Source organism: Ixodes scapularis, unplaced genomic scaffold, assembly GCF_016920785.2.
Source record: "Ixodes scapularis isolate PalLabHiFi unplaced genomic scaffold, ASM1692078v2 PGA_scaffold3__209_contigs__length_174095766, whole genome shotgun sequence".
NCBI classification, from domain to species: domain Eukaryota; kingdom Metazoa; phylum Arthropoda; class Arachnida; order Ixodida; family Ixodidae; genus Ixodes; species Ixodes scapularis.
The window spans coordinates 26,055,095-26,077,270 of NW_024609868.1; the positions used below are offsets into that span (position 1 = coordinate 26,055,095).

Below are 22,176 nucleotides of genomic sequence, written 5' to 3' on the forward strand. Positions count from 1 at the left end.
TTATCCATTAGTTAAACATTTATTGAATAAGAATAATGCACATGGAATCCACAGAGAGAAACTGAAGGCGGTCAGACTTAAATTCAGCGCCATCAACTTTTTAAACAAATTTTGGTGTAAATAGGTACGCAGGTATAATAAGGTGGTGTATTCGTTTAGTAAAAGTATAGAATGATTGGTTCACTTAGTAAAAGATCGTAGAAACAAAAATCTACATTTTCTATACTTCGATCGTGTGTAAACAACGTGATTTTTCGGTGACTGCCGTGTTTATTTTGACAAATGGAAGATCTAATACATTTTGCTTATTTTCTATTACAGATTTCTAGGCTCAGCGTGAATTTGTTAATAATAAAAAAAATCAATCTTCAGTTTTTTTTGTTTTTTTTTTTTTACTTGATGGAATTTATTTTTATTCAATGAATTCACCCTGCTGTACTTTATTTTCACTGCGATCGTGGGATAGTTTTTTCCCACTTTGCACTTGGGACCAGTTTTTCCGGGACCATTTTCTTCTACACCCGCTTTCAGTGGTACAGAGCAAAGTACTACGAATGCATTCTGCCTAGCCATACACAAATGGCACGCTCCGATGATGATGCTATGTGAAGCGAGCAGACTGAATTTAGGAAAGGTTCCGACCTGTCAGGCAGAAATGTCCCTTTATCTCTCACCGCGTCAACGAAAAAAAAAAAAAACGCTGGGGGGGGGGGGATTGTACCCGCTATTCCCCCCGTCAGTGCGCCCCCCCCCCCCCCCCCCCCCCCCCCCGCGCGCGTGCGCAGCAAAGCCTGTTGCGTTGCTTGAAACACGTGCCACGAGCGGGTGCTGCACCGCCATTTGCTTCCAAAGGCTACTCAATTTAGTGCATTGCCGCCATTTCCTTCCAAAGCCCGCACGAGGCAAAGGCTGCAAAGGCCTCGCTCATATGACGCGACAAGACAAACGCCAACGCACCAGCAACGCAAACGTCCGATTTGAACTGCGCGCGCAAGAGGAGCTCTAACGTTCTTGAGAAGTGTCATCATCACCTGCATCACTCAAGTCACGGGTTCGCTTTGGGTTTGCTGGGCTTGTTGGGCGAACTCTGAGAAGCTTTCGCAAGTTCTGTTTTTATCGGGGCTGGAAATTTCAGTGTTTTTATGCGCGTGTGCTCGTGCCCACCAGTGCCTTCCAAATGTGACCATGTACGACGCCTACATTCCCACCCAGATCCTCAAAAAGCTGCCGCTGCAGATAGAATCCGCGGCAGCCTACGACGATAAGCTGCTGATCGGGACGAGACAGGGACACTTGCTCGTCTACAAGGTGGTCTCCAGAGGCAGCTCCGACGGCATTGTCAAGTACGACGTGAATTTAAGCTGCTCCAACAAGTTCTTCGCAAAGAAACCCATCGTCCAGTTATGTGCAATTCCCGAGCTGTCGCTGCTCATCAGCTTGTCGGACAATGCGGTGACAGTGAACCATTTGAGTTTAGAGCCGAACACGCCTCCGATCGACTGCCCAGCGCTGGCCAAGTGCAAGGGGTGTACGCTGTTCTCCGTGAACGTTCAAAAGCAGACTACGCTCACTGGAGAGGTCAAGATCACGCTCATGCTCTGCGCTGCCGTCAAGCGGAAGCTGGAGCTCTTCTACTGGAAGAACAACACCTTTTGCGAACACCCGCAGGACTTGTGCGTGCCCGACACCCCGCGCTCAATCGTGTGGTGCGCCGACGAATCGCTGCTCATTGGCTTTCGGTCGGAGTACAACATTCTCAAGCTGTGCGGGGATACGAAGCAGCTCTTTCCCACGGGGAAGCAGCCGGAGCCGCTGTGCGTCAAGTTGAAGGACGACAGCTTCGCGCTGGGCAGAGACGAGATGACAATCTTTGTGAACAGCGAAGGACAGCCCACCCACAAGTACGCCGTCAACTGGTCAGAGCCGCCCGTCTCTGTTTCCTACGACTACCCTTACCTCATAAGCGTGCAGTCGTTCGGCGTCGAGATTAGGACTATTGAACCTCGACTGCTAATCCAGAGAGTGACCTTGCAAAAGCCAAAGTTAATAGTCTTCGCCAAGAATGGGCAGCTGTACATCGCGTCCGGCGGCGACATCTGGTGTCTCGTACGGACTCCGATACAGGACCAGATCCCTCAGGTGCTCAAGGAGAAGAACTTCGAGCTCGCACTCAAGCTGGCCGAGCTTTTGGATGCTACAGACGTCGATCTGGTTGCCTACAAGCGTCACATACAGAACCTGCATGCCTTCGACTTGTTCTGCAAAAAAAAGTTTGAGGAGTCCATGACCATCTTTGTAGACCTGGAAACGGATCCCTCCCACGTGATAGGGCTTTTCCCAGACCTCCTGCCGGCCGACTACAGGAGGTCTCTCGAATATCCGGACCAAATACCTGAGCTCAGGGACACGGACCGAGAGGCTGGGCTGTTTGCGCTCGTCGACTACCTAGTGCAGGTGAGGCGTAGACTCCTTGCTGACAGCCAGCACGAGCCGGCGCTGACGGGAATTGTACAAGGTAGCAAGACCATCAAGAGCAGGAAGCAGCTCCTTCAGATCATAGACACAACCTTGCTCAAGTGCTATCTTCGTACCAATGTTGCGCTGGTTTCCTCTTTACTCCGCCTGCCGGACAACTACTGCCATCTGGAGGCATGCGAGACGGAGCTCAAGGAACACCAAAAGCTGAGTGAACTCATCATCCTCTACCAGACGAAAAATGAGCACAGGAAAGCTCTCGACCTACTCTCGGAAGAGGCGAGGAAGCCGGACTCTGTCTTGAAAGGCCCCGAGAGGGCCATCAGCTACCTGCAGCAACTGGGCAAGGATCAGAGCGAGCTCGTCTTTGAGTATTCCAAGTGGGTTGTGTCGAAGTATCCCGAAGAGGGCCTCAAAATCTTTACGGAGCTCCAGGAGAAAGAGGCGCAGGAGCTCGAGCGGCATGCTGTCCTCAACTTCCTCTCCAAGAGTGCTCCCACACTGGTCATCCCCTACCTCGAACATGTCATTTACCAGTGGGATGACCAAACTGAGATGTTCCACAACACACTCATCCACAAGTACACTGAGGTGGTCCGGAATCTCATAAAAAATGGGAACGTCGCCGTAGATCCGGGAGATCCGGGACCCGTCGGCAAGACGCGGGCAGACCTGGTCCGTTTCCTAGAATCTTCGGAGCGCTACACGGCCGAAAACTTTCCCACGCACCTGTTGAGTGATGGGCTGTTTGAAGAGGCTGCCGTCGTGATGGGCAAACTTGGACGCCACAACGAAGCGCTGGAAATCTACATCCGCATTCTCAGGGACCCCACCAAGGCGGACCGGTACTGCCAAAAACAGTATCAGCGGAACCCGGAGCTCAATCGAGACGTCTTCCTCACCCTCCTTCAGATGTACCTCGAGCCACCTAACCCGAGTTCCCAGATCTTGAGCATGCATGTCGGTGGCGCTCCCATCGTATACAAGCCACACGCGGAAAACAATGGTCTCGTGCCGGGGGGAGCGGGCGGCGACGTCAAGATGGCGCTCAGGGTCCTCGCGCTCCACACCGACCAGATCGACCCTCTCCGAGCGCTGCGGCTGCTGCCTCCGGAGCTCCTGGTGTCGGACGTGCGCGACTTTCTCAGGAAGGTCCTGGACAGGAGGAGCAGGAAGCTGCACGACGCGGAACTATACAAATCGCTGCTCTTTGCCGAGAACCTGCAGGTGCAGGAGCGATGGATGCGCTGCAAGTCGATCAAGCTGGTCATTGCTGAGCTAGACTCGTGCGGAATCTGCCAGAAGAGAATCGGCAAGAGTGCCTTTGCAAGGTTTCCGGACGGTGCCGTGGTCCACTATTCGTGCAAGGATGCACACGAGGCCATCCTGCGCGAGGCCGCTCCAAAGATTGCATTGGCAGACACGGCCACGAGAGACAGTCACATCAATGCCTGCTGACGTTAGCGGGCGTATTCCGCCGCGGGCTCCAGAAAATAATCCAACGTGCCTCTTTCAGAGTTTACGAGACATGTCACTTTCGTGCCTGGCATTCAGGGAGTAGCATGTTGCATGTAATATATTTATCCCATTCCTTTAAACATGACTGAGCAAAATAAAGCTGTTTGCTGCCTTGCTGCTACTTTACAAGAGGACAGTGTTACTTTGGAAAAAATAGCAAGTTTGTTGCTTATACCAAAGAAGACAAATATTGCTGTGGGGTTCACTATGTAGCACCTTCGTGAGAGCAATCTTAATTTATCTTGAGACTCTCTCAAGAGCTGGGGGATTTGCATAACTTATCAACAATGGGTACTTCAAACACAAGAAAGGAAGGCTTTAGGAAATCTTTAATTCACCAAAAAGGTCCAATATGTCGTTGGAGTTTTCGGAGTCTCTGATGAGGTTGTTCAGCGTCTTCAGACTGCCCAAGAGTTCCCCGCCGTCGAGTGCTTGCTTTTTGTGCTTAAGATAGAGCACCTCATTGACGTCGTCGGGTATTTCCCGGACAAGAACGCTGGAGAAGTGGAGCTTGAGGCTTTCGTACACGTCACTCTTCAAAGCTTCGTTGCGGCACACGAAGTTCACAACAGCTACACCTGTCGAGAAAAGAGTAGTAATTTTTTAATCTGAAATTTAAGAATGTAAAACATCGCCACTGTCCATCTTTCTCTAATTCACCTATAAAGAAAAACTGAAGACAAACACTTTCTAAAAACAGCATTTTCCACCTTCCAGAATGGCTTGATAGTGGCCAGACTTCTAATAAATATTTATTTAACTAAACGCAGCATGCACAAACACTGGCAAAAATTAATGAAGTCAAAACCCGAGTCATGAGAACCGGATAGCCAGAGTTGAGTGAGAGAGTGGTAGGCAGCCAAGCGGGACCAACACATCAGCTGTGTTTTCCGTCACTCCTGCCATTTGTGCAGTGGCGCTGGTAAGGTTACCTAGTTGACCTGATTTTAATTGATGCAGGGGATAAGAAATCATTGTTTGTACTAGAACTTTGGTGAACATTGTCTGGGGTACAATAAGTCCATACAAAACGATAGGAAACCTTCAGTTAGCTTGGCATGGCCCACCTTTGCCATAGATCTCCCTATGCACATTTTAAAAAATGCGCAATTCACAATTTGTAAAAGTTTAAATTTTTGTTGAGTGTTACATCATTTCTTCGAATGTACTGATGTTATAGGTATTGTCAGATGTTGCTGCACTTGTAAGCCGTTGGGCAGGCAACGAAAAAAAATCAATCAATCGTACAAAGGTACGGATTGGTGGGATCTGGCTGTAACAACAGTCGTGAAGTGCAGCAACGCCTCGCAGTTTGGGTTGGCGAGGTAAGAGGAACCTAGGAATTGGTGTTTTCCAGTTTCTAAAGGTTTCTCTCTCTTCGTCTCTGTTGGGTATGCGGGTACTGTTGTCATTCGGTTCCACAACTTTAATTTACGACTTGCACAGGCTTCCAGTGGTTCCTCTTGTATGCTTGTGGCATACCTCGTGGGCAACCTGGCGACTCAAATCGTTAAACCAGCTTGCTCGCTTATTAATTCTCTGGCCATCTCCACTGAAAAGTGACCATGTGCCATCGGCCACGCGAACGGCACTCCACTGTCTATAAAAGCCCAACGTAGAAGTAAGCGCCTGGGCTTTTGGGTTGCGGCATGTTATGACGGCAGTCAATAAATAACTGTGTTGTTGAACAAGTCTTGCGTCATTCCCTAAGGCAAGGTAGCAGGAAGGGGTATTCAACAACCTCGAGAAAAGAACAAATCAAATGGCCAGTGTCGTACTAAAAACAAAACGAGGACTTGCCAGTGGGTGCTGTTATGGCCGCAAGACATTTCAGAGCAGCCTCTTCTAAGAATGATGCGGGAGGACAGGTCAATCCTTTGGATAGATCCTTGCTGTCCACGTCCAAGAATATCACGTCGAAGACCTTCCCTGCAATGACGGAGTTGCTGTGTTTGAAAAAAATAGCATAGATTCTTCGGGCAGATACATCAATAGATACCTCATTCAACTGCATGCCATTGGTATCAAAATTGATTCATATCAGTACTTCATTTAACAAAGCAGGTGAGTCTCTAACTAATGTCCCTGCTCCAAGATGGAAGTGCACCCAAAATAAACATTACGCTTAATTGGTCTTCAACCCAGCAGTCTTTCCAAAATGCATCTCTCGTTTTTAGTTGTGCTAAGCTGCTGCTTTATTGATTACATGCATGTATGTATGCATATGACACGGTGCTTTCAGCAAGTACGGAAGTTTTTGAGTTGCTGCCTGAACTTGACATTTCGAATGTGCTATAATACTAAGGCTTCTTCGGACTGCAGTGGGTTTGCCCTTCCCCGAGTACAATTTAATGTTTAGGAGCAACCATCTTCAAGATGGATACCCAAGACAGAACAAAATAATGAACAAACCAATCTGAGAATTCAATGTTCGTCTGTTCTTTGATCGTTTCCTCAATGTCAGGTGTTCATCACGGACCTAGTAGCATACCAGCTTGCCTGCCTCACTACTTCAGCTTCCATATCTTCAGAACAATTTCAGATGAAGTTAAGTCCTGTGAAACCTAAAGTATTGCGGCTTAATGACACCTGTTCCTGCTTGGCAAAAAAAAATGAAATTACTTGCCTTTCTCGGCGAACTTTTTGAGAGCACACAGGCCGTCATCTATGGTGATGTCGATGGGGCAGTTGGGTGGCAGGTACCATTTTCTCGCAACATCTACTACTGCGGGATCCAGCTCCACAACAGAGAGCACCAGCTGCCAGAAGAAATAATTCGGTGTGATGCCAAGCCTTCCACTTCTGCAAACTTCCGATTTTCACAAATTCTGCAAGTGACAGGGTTTCTTTCCAACTGAAAGGTCGATGAAACTTCTTCCCGGAAGTCTTTTTACAGGCTGGTCGATGTTGACACTTTTTAGAAGCTCGAGCATTATATTGTGAGCCCAGTTTGTGAAAAAAAATAGATTGTCTTCTAGTATATCTCTTTGCAGGGGCCTTTTACGAGAACTATTTCCTTTTAAGGAGAAACACTACCCAGAAAAAAGAATTAAAAAAAAAGCTGATTTTGAAAAATGCCATATTTACACCCGCCGTCTAGACAGTATTTCCAGATGTGATGATGTGACTGAATGTGGAAAAGAAGAAGGGCAAGTCAACCCATGGATCGGCCCAGAGGGAGAAAGGAAGATGACGAAGAAGAGGGATTTTGGAGTGCGTGCTCGGAGAGCGTGAAAAGGACTGGCCGAAGAGAACGTGCAGAGGGTGGAACGACACCATCGGCCAGGGCAATCGGCGGCCTCCTACTGCTGACCAGCAGCCTGTTCCAGCGAGGGCAGCGCATAGAAACCTACGCTGCCCGGCTTCCTACTGCGCGAGCACTGGTTGCGGTGACTCTTGGGACCGCCGACGGAAGCCAACCGCGCCCGCTCCTGACTGCCTGCCACAACCGTCGGCCGACAACGACAGCCCCAGACACAACACCCGCTGCTGCGCATGGTGACTCAAAGACATGGTGACAGTTGCGTTTTCCTTCCTACAATTTTTTTTTTCTACTAAGTTTTCCTTTTTTTCTTTTAGTATAACCATATGAACTCTTTGATTTCTTTTGTAAATACATGTTTTAAGAAAAACGAAGGACATTGTATCTTGTCAATTATTAACCACAAAGAACCCTGTGACAATTAACTGGCGTCCGCGACAGGACAAGATATTCTGTTCCTTCGTTTTTCTACGTAACAATAATTAATCAGAATGGAGGTTAAAGAGTTAATGTCTTTGGGCGCTGAGTTGGGACTGGCAGGAGCGGAGTTGAGGTCTTGGGTGGACGAGGAGCGAGCACGCCAACGAGAAGAGAGGGCTGCTGAGAGGGAAGCACAGCGCCTCAAAGCAGAAAGTGAGCAACGCATTATCGAATTAAAGATTTGTCTTGCAGAGGCTAGCGCAACCGAGATAGGACGAGCAGATGGCAGTGAAGGGTCACGTCGCGCATCTATATCGCTATCTCCTAGTCCTCACAAGCTTATGCCTCCCTTCGATGACAAAAGGGACGATCTCGACTCGTATTTGAGGAGATTTGAGCGTGTAGCTCAGGGGCAAGATTGGCCGCAAGAGAAGTGGGCGACTGCTCTAAGCATGTGCCTGGTTGGCCCAGCTCTGGAGGTCATAGGTAGGATGTCGCCTGAAGACTCTTTGGATTATGATAGAGTGAAGAGGGCTTTGCTCCAGCGGTTCCGTTACACGGCAGAGGGGTACCGCGAGAAATTTAGGGAGAGCAAGCCATTGGACGGAGAGACAGGGAGCCAGTTTGCTGCAAGATTAGAAGGGTTCTTCGACCGCTGGGTCAGTATGAACGAATGCCCAAAAACGTATGAAGGGGTTCGTGACCAGATCATTGGGGAGCAATTTCTTCGGAATTGTCATCCGAGGCTCGCTGTCTTCTTAAAGGAAAGAAGCTGTAAGACCGTCTCGGCGTTGGCTGAAATGGCGGACCACTTCCTGGAGGCGCAGAGCCAACCTAATCTGGCCGATTTCAGGAGGGAGGCAAAAGTAGCCTTAGATGCCCTGAAGGAAGATGCGCAGGGCAGCAAACCCGCTCCAAAGATAAAATGTTTCTTGTGTGGTAAGTTGGGCCACAAGGCAGCAGATTGCCGATCGAAGCCAGAAACACGCGTATTCTGTCAAGTCTGTCAGAGGTCAGGCCACGAGTCCAGATCATGTCCGCAAGAAAAAAACGGAAAGACAGAAGTTTCATGTTTCGTAAAACCCGATGAGTATCCTCTTGGTAAGACGGACGCGTTCTCACGGGGAAGGAAGAAAGTCACAAGAAACGCCTTCCGAACGCCCACCATGAATATGACTGAAAAGGCGAGACCAATTCTGGCGGACGTTATGCCAATCACAGATGGGATTTTGAACGGCAAAGCAGTAAAGGTGTTGAGAGACACCAAGAGTAACACCGTGATAGTGCGCCGGGAACTGGTCGCATCTGAATATTTTACTGGCAAAGTCAGTCCCGTATTTTTAGTAAACGGGACGTGTCTGATGTTGCCAGAGGCAAACATTCGTCTTGTGTCGCCGTTCCTAACGGGACAGGTAACTGTCAAGTGTATGGACCATCCTCTGTATGACGTTATTGTGGGGAATATTCATGGAGCGAAAGACTCGACCGAACAAACCCTGAAGGAGGTGTCTGACGCGGAAGGTGAAGTCGTCGCTGCCGTCGACGGTAGTATGCCGAGTAGGCTAAACCAACTTAGTAACGGTGGGAGTGCCAGGGAACGGGGGGACCTGCGGCTCTCGCAGCGGGGTTACACCGATGCCAAGGAGCGCTTCAAAAGCAGGTCAACCACTCACGAGCAGTACCTGGAGAAGGAGAAGCTGCTGCAGCAGGTCTTCGACATGAAGAAGCCGGTGTGCCCCAAGCCCCGCAGAGTGCTCTACCCGAGGCCGCGCCTCAAAAAGAGGGACCCTGAGGCCCAAACGGTGGTTTCGCCACTGGGCCCGACCGATAACTACCCCGTGCCGGAGGTAGATCCTCACGACAGCGTCCCGACCGAGTTCATCAAGGGCTACAGCCTGGCAGGAGCCGACCCTTCCGTCTCGCCCGGAGAGCACACCATAGAGCACGGAAATGGAAAGGCCAAGAGGAAGTGTCAGCATGGACGGCAGGAGTTCCTTGAAAGGCAAGTGGACCGGGAACAAATGATCCAGGAAAGAGAACTGCAGCTTGAGGAGCGAAGGCTCAAGCTCGACGAAGAGCGGCTGGCCTTTGAGAGGACCAAGTTTGAAGCAGAGGTGGCGGTCAAGGTCAGAAGGCTAGACATGGAGGAGAAGAGCGCCGGATACGCGACGGCACAGACAAGATGCACCCGGAGCTCATGAAGAAGACGTTCGACGAACTGGTCCGGAAGGCACTGTGATCGAGAACTGCCAGGAAATTCTTCGTCGCGTATGAAGTGCTTTGGTACGATGGCGGGCATTATCACCGAGCGTTAGAAGAAGCGTAGTGGATTCAAATGATTCTTCATTACGATTCATTCATTACGATTGAGAGGAGTGCAAAGTAGAATGAACTGTAATAATTTGTCGTTAGTATTTGTTCCTAGTAATATACCTCGGGTTATGCATTTTTGGGAGCGTATTTGCAAGGAAATTTGAGAACATGTGGAGGCGTTAAAGCAGTTTTTTGAGAGAATGCGACAAGCCGGTATTACAGTAAACACATGAAGTGCGAAGTCCGTATGAGGACAATAACATTCCTGGGTCATGGTTTGGGTAATAGAAAAAGTTCGTGTGCATTTGTATGGAACGCATTTTGTTGTTCAGACGACCAACCATCCTTTACAATAGCTAAACAAGGCGAAAGAACTTAACAGCCGAGTGTTACGCTAGAGTCTGATGCCTCAAGAGTACTCGTTTCGCGTGGAGTACATTGAAAGAAGTGAGAATGTGGGTGCGGACTGTCTTAGTAGGCTGCAGTGAACTTGCGCGCATCATCATGGTTTTGGTGTTTTTTTTTTTTCTGTGTAATTTTTGTTTGGTATTTTGAAGAAAAAAAACTTAAAGGGGGGCTCCTTGTGATGATGTGACTGAATGTGGAAAAGAAGAAGGGCAAGTCAACCCATGGATCGGCCCAGAGGGAGAAAGGAAGATGACGAAGAAGAGGGATTTTGGAGTGCGTGCTCGGAGAGCGTGAAAAGGACTGGCCGAAGAGAACGTGCAGAGGGTGGAACGACACCATCGGCCAGGGCAATCGGCGGCCTCCTACTGCTGACCAGCAGCCTGTTCCAGCGAGGGCAGCGCATAGAAACCTACGCTGCCCGGCTTCCTGCTGCGCGAGCACTGGTTGCGGTGACTCTTGGGACCGCCGACGGAAGCCAACCGCGCCCGCTCCTGACTGCCTGCCACAACCGTCGGCCGACAACGACAGCCCCAGACACAACACCCGCTGCTGCGCATGGTGACTCAAAGACATGGTGACAGTTGCGTTTTCCTTCCTACAATTTTTTTTTTCTACTAAGTTTTCCTTTTTTTCTTTTAGTATAACCATATGAACTCTTTGATTTCTTTTGTAAATACATGTTTTAAGAAAAACGAAGGTCATTGTATCTTGTCAATTATTAACCACAAAGAACCCTGTGACACCAGAGTTTCATTTGTTTAAACCGCATAGCTACTTCTTTTATAAATTATTTGCAGTCCACCAATGCAAAATAAAAAGTAGAGGTTAAAGCACTTTGAATGCATTTTTCTCAGTTTCACTTTTTGGCACAAATTTCAATTAATAAATTTATCGTTTCATTATGAGACTATTGAGATTTAATTCCTGTGGCTTATATGCCGAAATTTTATGGAGCCGGTTACTATGAACTTAGATTTTGCATTTTAATGTCCCTTTATTATGAAAAATTGTAATTTGCAAAACTTGGTAAATGTAAGAAAAAAAAATTCATTCATTTTTTATAGATAAAAAATGCTTTATTTGTGAAATTATTTTTACAGTAACCAGCAACAGGCATTCCAGTATGCATTCAACCAGGAAAATATGTGGTTAGCCACATCGCTTCTAAGCAATAGATTAATAGACTCTTTGCAAAAATCCCAAAAGTCCGCGCACGCCGAATAATGAGAGTCCTCAGTACGCCCCTCCTCCCGCTACTACGTGACCACATAGCATGCGCGAGCAGGCGCAGGTTACCATGGCAACAACAGCCAAGTCGGGCGAGCGGCGAGCTAACGGCTGCCCCTTTCTCATCCCTCTCCTTTGTACCGGCTCTGTCGTCTGCTGCACCAACGCTTTGTCGAACCTAGTCGAAACCTGCCACGGCTGCGATGCAAACTAAATGGATTCAGTGACACTTCAATACATGAAGGTAAGTTATACGAATAACGTATTCAAATAAGTTCACTTGTCGCGATGCCTTTACGCTGCCACAGATATGGTACGCCGCCAACGACAATAAGACTCGGCGGATGGGCGGGATGGCGGATGGCTGCTGGTGGTAGCTGCCGGGAAGCGCACGCAGTCGCGGAGGCGCAATGGGAAAGCGCGTGATCTGTACCGAGGGTTCCCAAAATTCCCTGCTGTCGTGGCGCTGTACGTTTTGCAAAAGGTCTATCAAGCAGATTCTATGCCAAGCCGTGCTTTTCTTCATTCTGGGGGTATTCGCGACTCCAGCAAACTGTAGGGGGCGTGCTGGTTAGGCAAAATGGAGGGAGAAACGAGGTCGTTTTCGTCATTCAGCACGGCCCACCATACATTTCTTGCACTGCAGCATAAAATCGGTGTTACATATCAAAGCAAAGCGATTTTTTGACGGTGAAAGCTTCTCGTCAGTGCGTAGGAATGACCTGGTGGAAGCGTAAAAATAATTACGGGAAACAATGTTTGTTTCTATGCTGCCTACGAGAAACAAGCAGTGATAACTGACGACAGAGTCGAAACGACCTCCTCTTTTGAGCTTCTCGGCGTTGTTGCTTCGCGCCGTTGATTTCACTGGAGTCGTCATAGCGCCTCATAAAATTGGTTCACAATGTTGAAACCTTGCATTCCCTCCTTCTATATGTCTACAAACACCACCTGCAAATTTCACACCAATTGAGTGAGCGGTTTAAAAGTGAAGGGAAACCCTAATCCTAAAACACAAAAATGACAATTCTTTTTTTGATCATTTTTTTATTTATTTATAAGTCACAGACAACATGTATTTTAAGTACTACACTCAGGAAGTGCAAATTTATAAAGTTACATCTATTCAATGTTTAATATCCAGGCTGTTTGAAAGCATGTGTCAAAAATATTCTCCTGTCTTCTGAAAATTAATTTTTTTCATCACAACACAAAGTTTTGCCTTGGTATCATTGGATCTAGAACTTGGACCTGAATACATTTTTCAGGGTTTAATACCATATAAATCAGAAAAGGCAACAAGACTACTATTGCTGGGAGATGAAACAAAATGTTCTAACTGGCATAGACTTGAATACCTCCTTTCTAATTATGAGCAAAAAAATTTCAACTTGTGATAACTTTTCTAAAATAATGCTAAAATTAAAACGATTGTTTTATTGCATTCTTTGCTGTTTGTAGAACCTGCTGACATACTTCGTGCCATCTTTCTTTATATGATTATTGTAAAACGTTTAGCCAAAGCATTTGTGATAAAGTAGAGGTTTCCTTGAAAACTATAATAAAAAGGAAAAATAGAGCTTTGTTTGTGCTTAGCACAAAACTTAAGAGCCTTAAAATCCCGAGAGATAGCCCACCTAACATCAAGAGCACATCGGCTGAAAATATGGAGTGGGCTGACTTTCGGTGTACAATCAAGGCAAGTTTCAAAAAATTGCTATTTCTAGGTTGTGGACCTTCCAAGCTTGTTATGGTGGCAAAAGGCAACAAAGCAAAGATGACCGTACATCTTAGTCAGCAACATTCGCTTATATCCCGCCATAGCGAACTAGCCGCATTTATGCCGAGGCCATCATTAATCCCAACACTACTATTTCTGGGCTATCTTTAGGTGTTGAAAAAGTAAGTATAGTAAAAAAAAATTAAAAAGCAAAAAATAGGCATGAGCTATCTTTCAGGGGTGGGGCCTCTCTTGGGATTTTACAGTAGACGTGATAATGCAATATTAATAAGATCAGAGATAACAGGAAAATGTTAATGACCAGGGTCCCCCCTTAAATGTTTTGAAGGTAAAATCAGTTTGCCTTGCAGAGAGCATCAATAGATGAAGCATAAATTCTATACACCTCCATAACTACCGAGCATTTTTAAACTGCTGTGTCACATGGTAGGACACAGAAGCTTGCCAGTATTTCACACTCCAACACCCGAAACTTACCTTTGGAAACTTTGTGGTCAGAAACATTGACAGGGTGCCACCACCAAGTCCCACCAACAGGGCTGTAGCTTTGTGTTCTGCAACCCCAAAAAAGTCTCGTGAATGAGTCTCCAAGGGAGACCAGCAGCAGATTTCGACCGGGAACCGGTAAAGATGCATCACACATACCAGTAGCCCTTGGCATGACAAATGCCAGGCCAGCCACCATGTACTTGTAGTATTCGCAGCACAGATGGTTCACGTCCACCTCAAAAGTCTTGTTGCCACTTCTGCCTTTCTTTTTAGATTTTACTGTAGAGGGAAACCACAAAAGGGCATGAATTAGATTTCACTAGCTCACAAGTGCAGGATCTTAAAAATCTTCCACTTTAAGATGTAGGCACCCTCTTCTACCCTTTTTTTTTTTTTTTTCTACTTGTTTTTGCTTGGACACAGCATTCAGCCACCTACAACCAAGGACACATGCTAGGACTCCTCAATAACGTCTGGAGCGATGAATGTATGCCGACCCAGGCGCCCGCTGCATTACAACGCAAGTCCTAATAGATAGATCCTTTTGGAAGCAAACAGCTGGAATGGGGAATCTCCCAAGCTTCTATTTTTCTTATTTATACCACTGTAGAACTCAAACCAAAGAGAGTGCCTTTGTGTCATATTTCTCGGCAGATGGCGCAAGCCTTTCAAGAACAAAACCTACGCAACTACTTTCCCAAAACGATCACTGTCACACTGTCAAACGATCACTGTCACAAAATGATCACTGTCACACGTAAAGGAAGAGGAAATCGAGCAGATGACGAGGCACCAGCAGATAGCGTTCTTGAGTCTTTTTACATTTGTGACCTGATTCCATAAACGGCAACTATCAACTTTCTGCACACACTGTGGAACAGTATAGAACACACTATACAGAATAAACTCGTTATAAAAGACCTTGGTGGTGATGAAGATTTTGGTCTATTGTAAAAGAAGTATGCAGAACCCGATACTTTTACTACAGACTTAGACTTCGATTATAACTGGAGTCTGTTCTAACTAGTGAAACTGACAAAATCTGAATGGATATTAGAAAAGAACTGGTTTATTGTAACTTCTGAACTTTGAAAGGTATTGATTTTTTATTGAGCTGTACCAATGATTGTCATTTTATTGAGCTGTACCGATGATTGTCATCACTGCACGCTTTGGGTCACACGGGGTTCGCAAGGCTATGAGCGCAGTGACAGCAGTTTGTAAAATGGATGCCACTGCTACCAAACTAAAGCCACACAATATCCAAAACAATGACCGCTGTTGAAGTGTCCTCTATAATAAAAGGTTGAACTACTTAAAACCTCCCTAACGTAGTCCATTATAGGGTGTCCTAAGTGTCCAGGCTCGATCTAAAATGGACCGTAAAAATCAACGCCTGCACGTAGCAATCTAAACTTTTCGTCAAAGGTGTATTTCACAGGTCGTTTTTTTCTTGTAAAATTACAAAGCGTAGCTCTCTTTCTGTAACAAATAGGGTCAAGAAACTTGCCAGGGTCAACGGCAGGTGGCGACGCAGACGAGCAAGTCGAGTAATGGGGCAGGTTTGGCGCCCGTATTGATAGATGGCGCCACCTCCTTATCGGGACTAGAGTTCCTGTATAGGCTCCCTACGGGGTCCAGAGTTGCGCATTCATCTCTGTAGCGCCGTCTTTCCTGCACGGCATGTTGATCCCGCTCGTCACGTGACTGAATTCGACAAATAGCGGCACCCCGCGTTCGAGGCGTGCGGCGCGCTCAAAAGCAGGGGAACGTACGCCGGGGCGTGTGCAACGTCTACTTTCCTGCACGGCACTTGATCCAAGTTCTCACGTGATCGGATCTCGGCGAATAGCGGCGCGGCGGCACGTGGAAAACAGAAGCGCAACTCTGGGTCCCGTAGGGATCCTATACAATAACTCTAGTCGTAACTACTCGCGACCACCGTGGTTTATTAAAATGAACATAATCTTTTAGTAATGTGCCTTTGGTTAAAAAAAAAAATATGCGAAAAATAAAAGCAAAACCTAAATAAAAAAAAAGTGTTTGCATAACCACGGCGCTTTTGCTGCCAACAAATTTCATCTGCGTGTCGTCTGCTTTCCTTCGCTGGTCGGCTACACCTTTGGACGCTGCTCCTGACGCCATCTATCAATATGCATGCCAAACGCACCGCACAACTTGACTTGGTCATCTGTGTCGCCATCCGCTGTTGACCTTGGCAAGTTTTTTAGTCCTATGTTTTACAGAAAGGGAGCTATGCTTTGTAATTTTACAAGATAAAACAGACCCGTGAAGTACACCTGTGACGAAAAGTTTAATTGCTCAAGCAGGCGTTGATTTTTACGGTCAATTTTAGATCGAGCCTGGTGACTGGGGACACCCTATATATCCGAAAGTATGTTGTAACAGAATCTGTAATAAGCGAAGTTGGCTCTATGGCATAAATAGAAGACCAACCAAACTTCACGAATTGGTACCTTATAACTGAAAGTATGCGGTAACCAGATAGGCTGTAACGAGGTTATACTGTACAGGCCTTTTTCACAAACAAGCCACAAAAAACGAGGACAAGATGAGTGGTACATAAGACAGAATGCCCTGTCCTGTGTGCCACTCATCTTGTCCTAATTTTTTGTTTTGTTTTTGCGTATATTTTTATTATGAATCGGAACCAAATAGCCAAACTTGCAGTCTTAGTATTGTCTACTACATCAGGTAAACTAAAGCTTTTGACTCATATTAGACGATTCGCAAAAATCGGTTTCTCAACGTATTGCGCTTCAACTTACTAAAGAGGTGCAAGCAGGTGATGGATGAAGGTTTACGGTTAAAAAGTCAAGAAATAAACTTGCCTCGTTCAAAAAACAAACAGAACAGAAACCTGTACTGGGCAATCAATGGCGCCACCTTGCAGACGACGCACGCGTAGAGAGAAGTGCTGCTGACAGATGGCGTACACCGCGCCCGAGGGAGCACCGGCCAATTCGGACTCTTTTGCGGGATCGTCCGCCGTCACCTGAATAGGTCGGCGCTCCCTCGACACGGCGTATGCCACCTGTCGGCAGCACTTCTCTCTATGCGTGCGTCGTCTGCTAAGTGGTGCCGTAGATTGCCCGGAACAAGCTTCCGTATTTTTTATTTTGATCTAGTTAAGTGCATTCCTTTTTTTTCACTGTAAATTCCCGCCACCTGCTTGCACTTCCGTAGTAAATCGCAGCGCAATACGTCAAGAAATTGATTTTCGCAGGCCGTCTAAAGTGCCTTAAAAGCGTTCAGTTTTTTTGTGCCACAGTATTTTCTATTGTACGTATACCGAACGACTCGGACAAAGGCAAAATTTCCCTCCTTGTCGGTTTCATGAACTAACTAACAGAATGAGAATGGCAGGGCACGTCTTTCGAACAGCCAGGCTTCAAGCTTCGCGCTGTGCCCTGGCTACGCGCACGCTCTGGGTGCATGAGGCACCGAGTAGTTGAACATGGGAAGCTCGCGTTGGACGAGGGACGACCGAAGCCCCTCCCTGCCTTTCTCGCCTCGTCGGGGATTACAGGTCGGTCGACCGGGTCACCCACCCTGCTTCAGCCGTGCCTCCGACTGGACGACGTGGGGCTTGTCGAGGAAAATGAGGCGCCTCACAACGACGTCTCCGTCGAGGGAGACGTCCTCGACCAGGTAGTCGCCACTCAGGGCACTCGTGCCGCTGTGCCTCACTTCCCGGTGGCCGACGTTGTCTCTCGTCGACAGGAAAGGGACCTTCAATGGGGAAATCATGCGCAGGAGCCACGAGTCGTCAAGTCTACCCTAAGTACTTCCTTAGATATAGTTTACCCGTTCCCTGCCAACCCTGAAAGTAAAAGTAGTCGTGTTGCGTGTATGCTTAGCCAGCGGGAAGTTAGTCGGCCCTAATGGGCGTCCGGTGTGAATGAGAAATTTAGCCAGTGTGGTATCTCGCTAGCCAGGGGTCCTTAACCTTTAACTGGGGAGCGCGTCTATAGACGCACATCAATTTTGATTGCAGATTGGGGGGTGCGTCTAAAGATGCGCTGCTCTTTCTTTGCTGTTGGGAAGGGCGTCTTTAAACGCTCGCTCAATTTAGCGTGTGGGTAGGATGCACCATCTATCCTCATGTATCGAAAACCATATTTAGTTTCAAAAACGTTGCATATATGGCAACAAAAACAAAAAAAAAAAAAAAAAAAAAAAAAAAAAAAGATTGATAACTCTTGTACGACACCTTTGACTGTTTTTTTGGGAAATGGCGTTTAGCAAACACCAGCGCGTCTCTTGACCGACGAAGAAATTGCTGAGCTGCTGCAAAATACTCGCAAGGACAGCGACTGCGATGTTGATTTCTCGAGTTCGATGGAATTCTTCCCGGCATTCAACATGAAAATTGAAGATGTCACAGTGGAACAATTGTTTATGGAAACACCATCAACTTTGTGGTCTGATGTGACCTGGCAAGACGCCAGCATAGTGAAAGATCCATTTCGGATCATAGGAAGTCTCGGGGTGTCCATCCAACTTGATATAAATAAATTTGTTATAGGTTTTGAAATTATTGTTATACCTTCGAGAGTCAGAAACACTTAAAAAAAACTCCCCATTTTACAGATATTTTTGGTAGAAAAAGTCCCCAGTTAAGGGGTTAACGTGCACCACCTGGCGGTGATACACGACCCCATGCCAATACGACGCTCGTTCGGATCAGATCGAGGGGGGGGGGGGGGGCGGAGTTTGAGCCCGGGATCTTAAAGTTCTGTGGTGCAAGCTTTTTCCCCGTGTGCTAGTGCACCGAGCTGCGGTGCACTAGCACACTCGGCCGCCCATCTCCCTGATGCCCAAAGACCAATTTGTTGCTTTTAAGAAGACGTAAACCGTGCATGGTTTTCTTTTTGCCGACCTGTTTCCCGGTGGTGTGCGAAGCCGGAGCCAGTTCCATGACCTTCTGGGACAGCTCTGTCTTGACTTGCTCGAGCCCGGAGTAGCTGTGTCCACGGCTCAAGTGCACCACCACGAGGCGCTCTGCGGAGCACGACTCCGCAAGCTGTCTCCTGCCTTCCGTGTTCCCAAACAACCACTCCGTTTCTCTGAGGACAGATGAAAGCAAAGCATTGGTGAGAATCCGGCACTGATGTTGCAAACCTCCCAATGTTAGAGCTTGAAAGTGCCAGGGTTTCAAACTCGGTAAGTGGTTTGAGTTCCGAGTGATTCATATATTGCAAACCTTTCCAGAGGCTTCAGTTTGACAGGTTTAAATGCTGAAAGGTTTGGCTGTCACAAAAATTTGAATTCAAGAGATTTGGAGTTTGATAAGGTCGTTGAAAACACAACCATGATCCGATACTACCAAGGAAACAGAAAGACACACAAAAACTTTCAGCCTTTCCACTCTGGTGAAGAAGGAAGAGCAGCGGATGTGTAGCTTCTGTTCTCGGTGGTGGCTTTCCAGGCGAACAATCTGCTCTTCTTTCGGAAGAGAATCTGAAGCGCTCGAAGCAGTGGAACTTGAGGCGATAGTGGCTTCGCAACAATTGTGGAACCATTCACGCTGCTGTGCAAGTCACTGCTCCTTCCACTCCAACTCTTCTTCCTCCGAAGAAAGGGCACACAGCCGACCCATCGTGAGTCCGAACGACAACTGATGATAGCGTAGGAAATGGCGCGAAAAACAGACGAGGACCAAGAAGAAAGTAATGGCCGGCTGCAAGTTGGCAAACTAGAGTGGAAAGGCTCGAAAGGTTGCCGCCATCTATGAGCAACGGCGGCAACCACTAGTTGTCTTTATTGCCGCCGTCGCTCATAGCAGGCGGTAGGTGTCCAGAGTTATGTGTCATTAGGATGTTTGAAAATGGACACGATCCTGAGGAAACTGGCCCTTAACAGCTCCGCTGTAAAAATACAAGAAGGATGCCACACACAGTCACAGATGGTAATATATGTCATTGATTTTTATGTATACTTTTCCTGCTTCCTCGGTATCACATTTTAACTTGACGGTGACAGCGCAGGAAAAATCAATCTCACACCAGACACTCAGGAAGACAAGCACACGCGCTGAACTTACAACTCTTGTGTATTCGATTACTTCATTTTTCTCTTCAACGTCTGGGTTGAATTTTCAGAACGTGATAAGTAGAAGAAGTAGCATGAAATACAAAAGAAAATTCTAAAGAGAAGGCAAAAGAACAGTCAAAAAGAAAAATTAAGAAACGGAAAAAAATATCTAAACGAAACACTTTTACAAATCGTCCCTCTCCCTCATCGCTATCATTTAGATAGAAATTGGAGGTCTTTGGTCGACAGCGCTATAGAAGGACTACTTACACACTTGTCCTTCAGCTGTGCTATCCTTTCCGCTTCCATTATTTCTCTAATCAATGTGTTTCTACTCCTACCTATTACAGAACAATTTTCAAAATGTGCTACACAGCCACAATCGCGACAATGGATTCCCAAGTGTCCAGCTACGACTCGGTGGGTGTTATAAAAATGCTCTCTTAAACGATCATTCAGACACCTTCCAGTCTGGCCTATATCCTCTCTACCACATGAGAGTGGGACAGAATATACGACTCCTTCAGTACAATTTACAAAGCTCTTTTGGTGCGTTTTCGAACAACCAACTTCCCGGTGTGCCGATCGGTTTACCTTCCTGCACAGGCTTAGAAGCTTATTTGGTGCTGAAAAAGCAACATTAATGTTAATGCGGTTACCTATCTTTTTTAGACCGTGCGAAACTTTATGTATATATGGAACAACGGCCGTCCTTTTCTTTTCTGTATTGCGTTTAGGTCGTTCACCCCATCTTATTCTCTTTAATAAATCCTCTGCCACGGCTGTAAGTGCTTGTTTTCTTGAGTGTCTGGTGTGAGATTGATTTTTCCTGCGCTGTCACCGTCAAGTATGGTTCACCAACTCGCCCAAGCTTCCATCCTATCAAATCACATTTTAATTTTGCTAGCTCACATGTGCACCTACTTTTTTTCTCTTTAAGGTTGGGAAGCTCTTTGCATCATACTGTGATAGCTGAGCAGTTGTTTACTTTCTTAAAGCGGAGCTGTTAAGGGCTAGTTTCCCCAGGATCGTGTACCCCGCAAAAAAGTGAAGACACCGTACTTCGGACACCTACCGCCATCTATGAGCGACGGCAGCAAGTCCCGTATCTGGTTGCCGCCGTCACTTGTAGATGGCGGCAGCCTTTCCACTCTGGCAAGCCGACTTGCGGCCGGCAATTACTTTCCATTGTACGGCTCCGCTGGTCTTGCTCCTTCACCAGAGTGGAAAGGCTGAAAGTTTTTCTGAATTGAAGCTACTTCATGTTGATACTTGCAAGTGCTCCCTGAGGCCTCTCTACATATCAAACGAGCATCAAAGAAACCAACTTCACAAAAACTTTCAAGCTTGGCACTCAAGGCAAAGACCATCAAGGGAAACACGGAACAAATGACTGGTCTCGACACTTGTAACCTAGCAACCAGTTGTTTTTTGAGCTTAGAGAACTTCATTTTCTAGCAACTGCTGCTGCAGTAGAATAATTGGGTCAATGAGATAGCATATAGTTTGTAGCACACAGCCGATGACGACATTGTTGCCACAGTCCGTTGCAACTCAAGAATGAAGGGTGAGGGTAAGATGGGCAGGGGAGGAGGAAGCAGACTGAATGCTAAACAGAGAAGGAGGGTTTCCCCCTCTCTTCTCCAGCATTCCGTCTGCTTCCTCCTCCCCGGCCCATTTTACCCACGCCCTTCGTTCTTGAGTTGCAACGGACTATAGACATCATGTACCTTGCTTCATAATCTTCTGGGGCCCTGGAATTACTCTTCAGGAATTCATTTTTCAATCTTAAATGCCTGAAGCATCCATGATGGGGAAAACAGCTGAGAAAACGCGGACTATGAGGAAGAACAAACACGACAAGACAATGCTTTGTTCTTCGTAGTCTGCATTTTCTGAGCTGTTTTCCCCGTCATGTATAACATCAACCAACTGGCCCAGTTCACCACCTTATTACAGCCTAGAGCATCATTAAATATTTTTTATAAAGTTATCTTACCTTCCCTGGGGGACGATGAAGATGGCAAACTTTAAGGAAGCGGCGGAGACCGATGGTCTGTCACACACATACAGCTGGTAGCGTGGGACATTGCTATCTGGGGTGCAAAGGTCCAATCGAACATCGTCCCCACTCTGAAGCATCCTGCAAAGTTTGCACTGCCTCAGACTTCGCAGATATGCGAGCAACCAAGCAGCCCAAACAACTTGAATAGACCCACACGAGTATGTTGGTTAAGCTCTCTTACAGCATGAAAGAATCATCGTT

The 22,176-nt window shown here is 46.9% G+C and overlaps 2 protein-coding genes across 2 annotated transcripts; one reads left to right on the plus strand and one right to left on the minus strand.

Annotated features, from left to right (window-relative positions):
- The first annotated feature begins 1,026 nt into the window (after positions 1 to 1,026).
- On the plus strand, positions 1,027 to 4,114 carry LOC8026999 (vam6/Vps39-like protein). Its single transcript, XM_029992440.4, has one exon. The coding sequence runs from the start codon at positions 1,186 to 1,188 to the stop codon at positions 3,931 to 3,933; it is 2,748 nt and encodes a 915-aa protein (XP_029848300.2). The 5' UTR covers positions 1,027 to 1,185; the 3' UTR covers positions 3,934 to 4,114.
- Positions 4,115 to 4,304: 190 nt separating this feature from the next.
- Positions 4,305 to 22,053, minus strand: LOC8026998 (eEF1A lysine and N-terminal methyltransferase; the record flags this gene model as incomplete). Its single annotated transcript, XM_042292358.1, is given in 8 exon segments — positions 4,305 to 4,571; positions 5,794 to 5,922; positions 6,620 to 6,752; positions 13,842 to 13,918; positions 14,010 to 14,132; positions 17,426 to 17,606; positions 18,757 to 18,943; positions 21,910 to 22,053. Coding segments are annotated over 8 exon segments (1,234 nt in total), but the record flags the coding sequence as incomplete, so codon positions are not given.
- Between the last annotated feature and the right edge of the window lie 123 nt (positions 22,054 to 22,176).

Excerpts from the sequence above, each read along its gene's own strand:
- LOC8026999 (XM_029992440.4), top strand. The coding sequence starts at position 1,186 with ATGTACGACGCCTACATTCCCACCCAGATCCTCAAAAAGCTGCCGCTG.